The sequence below is a fragment of the Zonotrichia albicollis genome, chromosome 18 (assembly GCF_047830755.1).
Source record: "Zonotrichia albicollis isolate bZonAlb1 chromosome 18, bZonAlb1.hap1, whole genome shotgun sequence".
In the NCBI taxonomy this organism is placed as follows: Eukaryota; Metazoa; Chordata; class Aves; order Passeriformes; family Passerellidae; genus Zonotrichia; species Zonotrichia albicollis.
Window position 1 is genome coordinate 7862548 of NC_133836.1, and position 8188 is coordinate 7870735.

An 8188-nucleotide genomic window follows, 5' to 3' on the forward strand; every position below is an offset into this window, starting at 1 on the left:
GTGCAGTCCTGGCTGCACCCAGGCAGAGTGTGTGTGTAAGGATAGAGACTGACACAGGGCTAGGGCCACTGTCTCTGGAAAGGGATCTGCAGCAGCAAATATATGAAGGCTGGAAGCACATTTATAACTTCTTTCAGTGTTTTTCCAGCTACATATATCCATTTCCTTCCTTTCTTTTACCTGACTCTAGTCACATCACCACTGAGAGGGAACCGTCCATTTCTCAATCCTGAGGGGCAGCAGCAACACTTGAACTAAAAAAGTGTTGGATTCTACATCATTAGCACCAGTTACTGAGAACACTACCTGTTCTTGAAAATTCTGGTTTGGTTCTCTTTTTGCTCAAAAGAGAAGAAGTGAGAATTTTGTGTTAACCACTTCAGCTTGTTTCCAAAAGAAATTAAACAAATCCAGTGGTGAAATTGAGTTCCTTCATTTTGTAAGAACTTGCTCATTTGACAAGAACTCATTTCCTATGTGCCAGTCTTCTGATGTGTCACACTCAAGACACATTGGCACTGCTGACACACAAGAACTTCCTGGAACCCTATCCTAGTATGGAATCTCTTCTATTGGGAAAAGAATTGCATTTTAATGGAAAATTCAGAAAGAAATAATCTTCTCTGAGAAACCTCAGGCTTTCTAAATAAAGAACAACCTTTGCCTAACCCCTCTGTGTTTGTAAATCTCCCTGCCTTTATTTCAGCACTAATTAGAATACAAAATATGGCACAAAATCTATCTCTAATAGGATTCCTAATTCTTCACCTTTGCTTATGTCTGATCCAAAAGTTATGGTAAGCTGTCTCAAGATCATTGAGCTTTTAATTAATCTTTTGACTCATACTCCATCTTATTCACACAAACAATACAAGGTTTGTGCATAAGATTGATCCCAAATGTCATTTTCCCCTGTCTTCCAGATCCTTAATATTTTAGGGATTAGAAAGAGCAGGAGCACTTAGGTAAGGGACACTCCACAAATTATAAACCAAGTGTGCTCTGCACGCTACATTTCGGGTCCCCCAAGGCAAATCTATCCAAGCATTGCTGGTGGGAGGCCTTGGGGCTGAGCAGAGCCCTGGCAAGGCTGGAGGGCTGGGCACAGCAGGTCTGTGCCATGGGCAGGGCTCATGCACCAGGACAAGCAGTGCTGGTGAGAGCCTGGACCCCCGTTAGCAGCCCTCCCATAACTCTGCCTGGTGTTTGTCCTGATTGTCAGGAAAGGAGCAAAAACACAATCACCTCTAATCCCAGAGCCCCTCTTGCTATAGTATGGCTCCTGTGCAATTGTTCTCAGCTTGAATACCACTTCCTCCCATTTTCACAGGCTGTAAAGCCCCCCTATGCATCCCCTTAGAATCATTTAGTTCATACATAGCTGAAGCTGAAATAGATGTAATTACAAGAATGGTCGTTTGTTAAAGAGCTGCTTTACTGTGAGAGCATCATGCCTTGGAGTTTAAAGGAAACCAGACCTTTCCAGCAAGGGTTTAACTTACAAAGAGGGATTTTCTTTACTTAAAACCCCAAATAAAACATCATGCTGATTTGTATTTCCTTTTAAGAAAGTAGAACCTTTTCATTTCTGGGAGTTTAATTTCCAGTGTTTTGACATTACCACCATCAGAAACCACAACATGCTGAATTGATGGTGTCCTCAGGCCCCGCAGCAGCTGTGTCAGTCAAGGTAGCAGTAAGTCAAGTAAGCAAACCTGAGAGCACTTTGCACCAGAGATCTCATTAGAGGTAGTCTGTGCAACAAACTTTTAGGATCAAGGAATAAAGTAATTAAAAAAAGAGGTTGTTGCCAGTAACCAGGATAAAAGTTAATATCTGGGGTAATGAAAAGAAACAGAGAAAAGTGAAATACCAGGAATGGAAACGCCTCTAAGCAGAAAGGTTCTGTTGCCCTGTGATTATGAAGCATATATTTCCCCAGAGAAATAATTGCCTTGGATTAAGTGATTTGTAGGAATCTGTTGCTGGGTTACAGGTAGCAAAGGAAGGTGGGGTGAGGCTTGCAGAGGTAAAACAAGCCATGGGCTGGTTTCCCTTCTCAGCCCAAAGAGCCAGGCAGCTGCACTGGCCCCATGAGTGCCTCCCAGCCAGCACAGGAGCACACACAGCCCATGTATCGAAGGAAACTCAGAGTTCCGTGCTCCCGGGCAAGTGGCAAGGGTGGGGCTTTCCTGTGCTTATGGGCTAAGATAACTGGCATTTCTCCCCCCTTTCTTAATTGTTCTTCTGTGCTGTTTTCTATATAATCATTATTATCATCGTAAATACAGATGTTATTCAGTTTCAGCCTGTGATCTGGGTTTCTTCCTGTTCACCTCTGAGATATCTCTGTCTCTGTGGATGGGTTTTTTGCACATTCTCCTCCCCCTGACACCAGGGACTCTTCTGAGTGATTGTAAGCAGCCCCAGTTTGACAAACTGCACAGCCCCAGTCACACATTCCTCCTGGACTTGCACACTGGAATTTGCAGTTTTGAATAATTGAAGTAAACTGTATGTATTTTATATACAACTGGAAGAGGAGATAAATCCTCTGAGCTCTGTTTACCAGGCAGTCTTTGTTAGGAAGACATTTTCCATGCTAGAATTGTTTACAGCTCCTCAGGCAGAGATAATCAAAAGGCTGCAGCCGTCATGTGTCAGCATGTCCAACTCCATGATGGTCCACAAGATCCTGATATTTTTGTATTTCTTTTTTTTTGGGTGTCTTGTGGCTATTTGTGTATTTTGTGGCTCAACTTCATCTTCTGGTTATTAAAAAAAGGAAGTGAAAAGCCTTATTCAGTGTGCTGTGACCTTGTTGTCATCCTCCTGTTACTGCACTGGGGTCCTCTGCTGAAGTCACCTGTCAGGATGTGTGCAGGACGTTGCTGCTTCTTACTTCAGCAGTCACATCCTCAGCTGTCAATCCATGTGATTCCTTTAACCTTTGCTTAATCTGTCTTCTGCTGCTGCTTCCTCACATGTGCACTTTTCCATTCATGCTGCATTCATATCAGTCTTGAGATTTGGATCACAAACATCTGCATGCCACAAGACGTGCTGTGCATTTTTGTACAACAGAGAAAACCGCTTATCCAGGGGCAGGAAATGTGTTCTTTTCAACTCTGTGATCTCCTCGGCACTGGAAGAACACCTTGGGCTAACTGAGAGTAAATCTAGTCAAACTAATTCAAAAATCACTGTGAATATTACTTGCAGTTTTGTCTAAAACATTTAAACTTATTGCAATCAAAAAGCCTTTCTCAAGACACGCAGTGCAAAGCCACTGGGGCACAGCTCCTTGTGAGTTCTGTGGGGCAGCTGATGAGTTCTGTTCTCTTTCTCCAGCTGCTGTAACTGCAGCACTCACATCACAAACTCCTTAACCTACCATAAAGATTAAAATGTTCTGGAACAATTAAAACAATAAAGTCAAGTTTGAAATCTTTGTGAAAACATGTTCAAATTGTATACCTTGCTCTTGGCTCCAGAATCAGAGCAAACAGTTTCATGCCTGGTGTAACCTAAGAGCAGTTATTTTTCCTGGACCTATCTAAAAATCTGTCTACTGGTACTGACAGGTGACATGCAGATCCCATATCCAAGGCTCTTTTATTTTCTGGGTGGTTTCTAAGCTATTGACGCTGGTATTTTTTAACGTTTGCCTGACCCAGTGTGCAGGAGAGAGCTGTGTCTGTCCATCAGTGCTTAGTCTCCCAAAAAATGATCAATTAGACTCCTATAACCAGGACTTTCACACCGCTGGGTGCCTGTATTGGCAAGACCTCTCTGAAGGTCTGGCTGCGGACTTTATCAGTAAATAGGAAATTCACAGATAACGGCACTAAAAGGAATTTGAGCAGCCGAAATCCGAGACGAGGTGCCTCCCGGCCCACGCCTAACTGGGACCGGGCAGCGTCCCTGCGAACTCCTCCCGGAGCTGGGAGCCGGGGAGAGCAGAGCCAAGTTTCCCGGCTCCGGTGGGGACCCCCGAGCGGGAGGGAGGGCCGGACACCCGCCCCCGGCTCTGGCCCGCGGCGGGCGGCGCTGCTGCCGGGCAGGGCCGGGCCGGGCGGGCCGGGGGCGGAGGGCGGGCGCCCCGCGGCTCCTCAAATAGCCCTGCCCGCGGCCGCGGCGCTCAGAGCCGGCTCGGAGCCGCCCGGGGCAGCGGAGCAGACCCACCGCGCCTTCCTTCCTGCGGAGCCCGTGGGACAGCGCTGGCAGCAGCATGACTTCGGCCGCGGTGGAAATTTTGGGGCTGGGACTGGGCATCCTGGGCTGGGTGGGGGTGATCGTGGCCTGCGGGTTGCCCATGTGGCAGGTGTCGGCCTTCATCGGCGGGAACATCGTGGTGGCGCAGACCATCTGGGAAGGGCTGTGGATGAGCTGCGCGGTGCAGAGCACGGGGCAGATGCAGTGCAAGGTGTACGATTCCATCCTGGCGCTGCCGCCCGAGGTGCAGGCGGGCCGGGCGCTCACCGTCATCGTGGCGCTGCTGGGGCTGGTGGCGCTGCTGGTGACCGTGGTGGGCGCGCAGTGCACCAACTGCATCCGACCCGGCAAGATGAAATCCCGCATCGTGATCGCCGGCGGGGCCGTCTACATCCTCTGCGGGGTCCTGGTCCTCATCCCGCTCTGCTGGTTCGCCAACATCGTCATCAGCGACTTCTACGACCCGAGCGTGCCGTCGTCCAAGAAGCGGGAGATGGGGGCCGCGCTCTACATCGGCTGGGCGGCCACGGCCCTGCTGCTCTTCGGGGGCTGCCTCATCTGCTGCTGCTCCTGCTCCCAGCGCGACGAGACCTCCTTCCCCGTCAAGTACTCGGCGCCGCGGCGGCCCACGTCCAACGGCGAGTACGACAAGAAGAATTACGTCTGAGCGGGGCTGGCCCGCTCCGCGGCCCCGCGGGGCACGGACAGACGGCTGCGGCCCGGGAGCGTCTGCGGGGAGCTCCAGCGCTCCCCTGCCTGGAGGCTTTTCTTAGCGGGGACCCCCGTGAAGCGGCGGCCCTAGGCAGGGCAGCGCCCCGCTGCCCTCCAGCCCGGCTCCCCGGCGGGTCCGGCCGCTCCGCTGCGGGCAGCGCCGCGCTCGGCGCCGCCGGCTCCCGGTACTGACCGACCGCGCTGCCGGCCGAGCAAAGCCCTCCGCGAACCAGCGTCGGGAACCGAGGAGCCCCGGCGAGTCACGGCGGCGTTTGCCGGGACGCCCCGTCCGGGCGCCGCCGCTGCCGCCTGCCCGCCGGCTCCCGCCGGCGGCCCCGGCCGTTCCCCGGTGTTACCGGACACTTGTGAGTACTCTGCCCCCGTTGTGGCTGCCGGTGCCTCGGGGCACCGCCTGCTGCCGGGACCGGGCGTCGGGTGCGCACCAGAGCTGAGGAGCAGCTTCGCATCTCCGTCATCTCTCCCCAAAGGCTGCATCCGGCAGGTCCCGCTCGGACTGATAACGGGGGTTTGATCCATTCGGGCAATTAAAATAGGGATTCTGTCCAAAGCCTGACACTAACCTCGGTCCCTAATCCCACAGGCAGTAACTCTCTGGAGAAAGTTATTTAACTTTCTTCAGTTGTTTCAGGCCCTCAGTGAAGCGTATTGGTCTGTGTGTATTTGAAACCTCGAAAGAGATTTCAGGTAGTTCCTGTCCTTTAGTGGAGTACAAATCAGATTGTAGGTTGTCCCTTGAGGTTCTTCATTTCTTCTTCAGCTTATGCTCTGTTTTTACTTGAATATGAACTCATTGCCAGAATTTTTCAAGGACTAGATTAAGAAATCTAGGAGATCACTGTATGTCCTGGCTCCAGCAGGGCCTCTGCTCCTCTCATCTGCGCTACAAGAGATTGGAAACATAAAAATCACCCCAGATACTGATGGCTGGGGGGAATGATGTCTTTGTGGCCTTCCTGCCAAGCTCTGCTTGCTGCCAGTTTTGAAATGTGTGTTCAGTTGGACGTGAGCTTGGTTGGCTCCCCACCATGGTTTTGTTAACACGTGCTTTCCTTCATTTATCAAATCAAGCAAAAAATTGCTGGAAGAATTTTACCAAAAATATCTCGAGTGAGACTTTACACCAGGTGATCAGCTGTGAAGTCATGACTCTCACAGCTCTCAGCTCCTCTGCACTGCCCTAGTCACACTCTGCAGACTGGAAGGAAGATGCTTTGGGCAACATAACTTTAATTTTCCTGAGGTCAACACCTCCTGAACTTCATCACAGTCTGAAATATTAGCTTACACTTTTTCATTTTACACTGCAGAGACAAACTTTGTTAAGGGAGGGGCTTAAGGGGATGGTGTGATACTCCTTCAATCTAATTATTTGTAAATCCACACAGGATTATGCTACTGACTGTGGCAGCATCTGCATTGCCATAAGGAGATTTCTGCCAAGAGTTAGGGAGGAAATGTGCTGTTTATACTCCTCAGAGATCAACCCTACAACCTCATAGGTCCTCACAATCATGTAGCAATACAGTGCACACCTGACCTGAGCATTAACTCTTACAGCTTTCTGGTAACACCAAACTCACTGACAAACCATAACTGTGGGTCTGACAGATTCACATTGACCCTGTTCTTGCCTTGCTTAGCAAACTTAAAGTCCTGGAGGTATCAGCAATTCATAAACTGGAATGAGAGACTAAAGCCTTGCCCCTGCCAATTTTGATGTTGAATATTGAGTGCCTTTTTGAAAATAACTACTTTTGTTTTTTAAACACATAAATAGCAGGGTCTGAGCTCATCAGAGAATACAAAAGCAGAGCAATATGTCTACAACTACTTCTGCTCTATAGAGGTGCAGCTCTAATACTGCCTCCATTTAAATAAAAGCTGTAATATTGGTTTTATGATGTGATATATAGTTTTGGTACAAGAGTCAAACATCCTATATTTCATCATTGCAACTTTTTGAAAACAGTGTAACCTTGTAAACTGTAAATGTATTTAAAGGCATATATTTTGCAAGAAATCTACCAAAGTTGGCTTGTTATATGGTTTGGTGCCTTTATTTCATGACTACTTTGTTTCAAATTGTAACATCCAGCTGTATTTGTCACTCAGCTCTCTGGTGTCTACCAAATGAGCCCACAGATATTAGTCCAAATCCTGGACCTTGCCCTCTTCTGTCTCAAGTTAAAGAACTAAACCCCACTGACAAAAATGTCTGCATGTCTCTGAACAGCAGAGCCTTCAGAAGTGCTGCAGAATTTGGGGTCTGACCAAATGATGAAATGTTCCTGGAGAATCCATCACTAGCATTTCAAATCAAAACTGGTGTCTTTGGGAGAGGGAGGGGAAACCAATGCCTTAGAAGGGAATTTTACCAAGCCAAATTTCTTGTATCGAGGCAGGGCTGGATCCTCTTATAACCAAAATCTGAAAAACTTACACAGAAAGATCTCTTGGAAGAAGCCAGTGCTAACTGTGCATGTGCTACTAAACACAGCATCATCCTACCAAAACTGTAACTTGTGCCCGAGATCAGAGGGGCAGCACCCAACAATACTTGCAGGAAGTGGAGCCCATTTTAAAAAATGTATTTATATTTAATTTCATCCTTTGGTATCTTTAGTTGTTGCTGTGCTTTAAAAGATAACCTGAGAGAATGCTGTTACTGATGTCACTGGCTTCAGGGTAAAAGTCTAAGTTGGTTTCTGCTATTTTATTTTCTAAAAACAAAGATCTAATCCTGAATTTAAAACCTTGGAAGTGCTCAGGATCAGGCCTGAACCTCATCCCAATGAAAAGATAAATCTATAGCACTTGTTTACTATTTTTATTTTGTATTTATGATTTCGCATAAAAATAAAAACATGTAAACCAATCCCTGAACAGAGTCACTGTGTTTTGTGAAAGGCACTGGGTTGTTTGGCTCAGGAAGGTGGGGTGTGGTATTGGTGCCCAGAGGGAAATCACCTGGGCTGGCTCTGGGGAGGAGAGCTGGGTCACCTGTGAGGAAGAAGGAAGGGCTGCGCCCTTGCAGAGCAGCACCTCAGCTCTCCCCTGAAGCCTCGGACAAAAGAGAGCAAGGAGCAGCAGCTGGTCTTGTGATGTGAGCACATTAGGAAGTGGAGTGTGAGTCCCAGCTATTTTGGGAACAGCTCTAAGCATGAAGCTTTTAAAGCTTTCAATTTTTACACATTTAAACTAAAAGGAAAAAATCCTGCTGCTTGGATCAGCCCCAACCTGA

The 8188-nt window shown here is 48.2% G+C and overlaps 1 protein-coding gene across 1 annotated transcript; it reads left to right on the forward strand.

Moving 5' to 3' along the window:
- Window positions 1-4119: 4119 nt before the first annotated feature.
- On the forward strand, window positions 4120-7822 carry CLDN5 (claudin 5). The gene has a single exon (XM_074554238.1). The coding sequence runs from the start codon at window positions 4232-4234 to the stop codon at window positions 4880-4882; it is 651 nt and encodes a 216-aa protein (XP_074410339.1). The 5' UTR covers window positions 4120-4231; the 3' UTR covers window positions 4883-7822.
- Window positions 7823-8188: the final 366 nt, after the last annotated feature.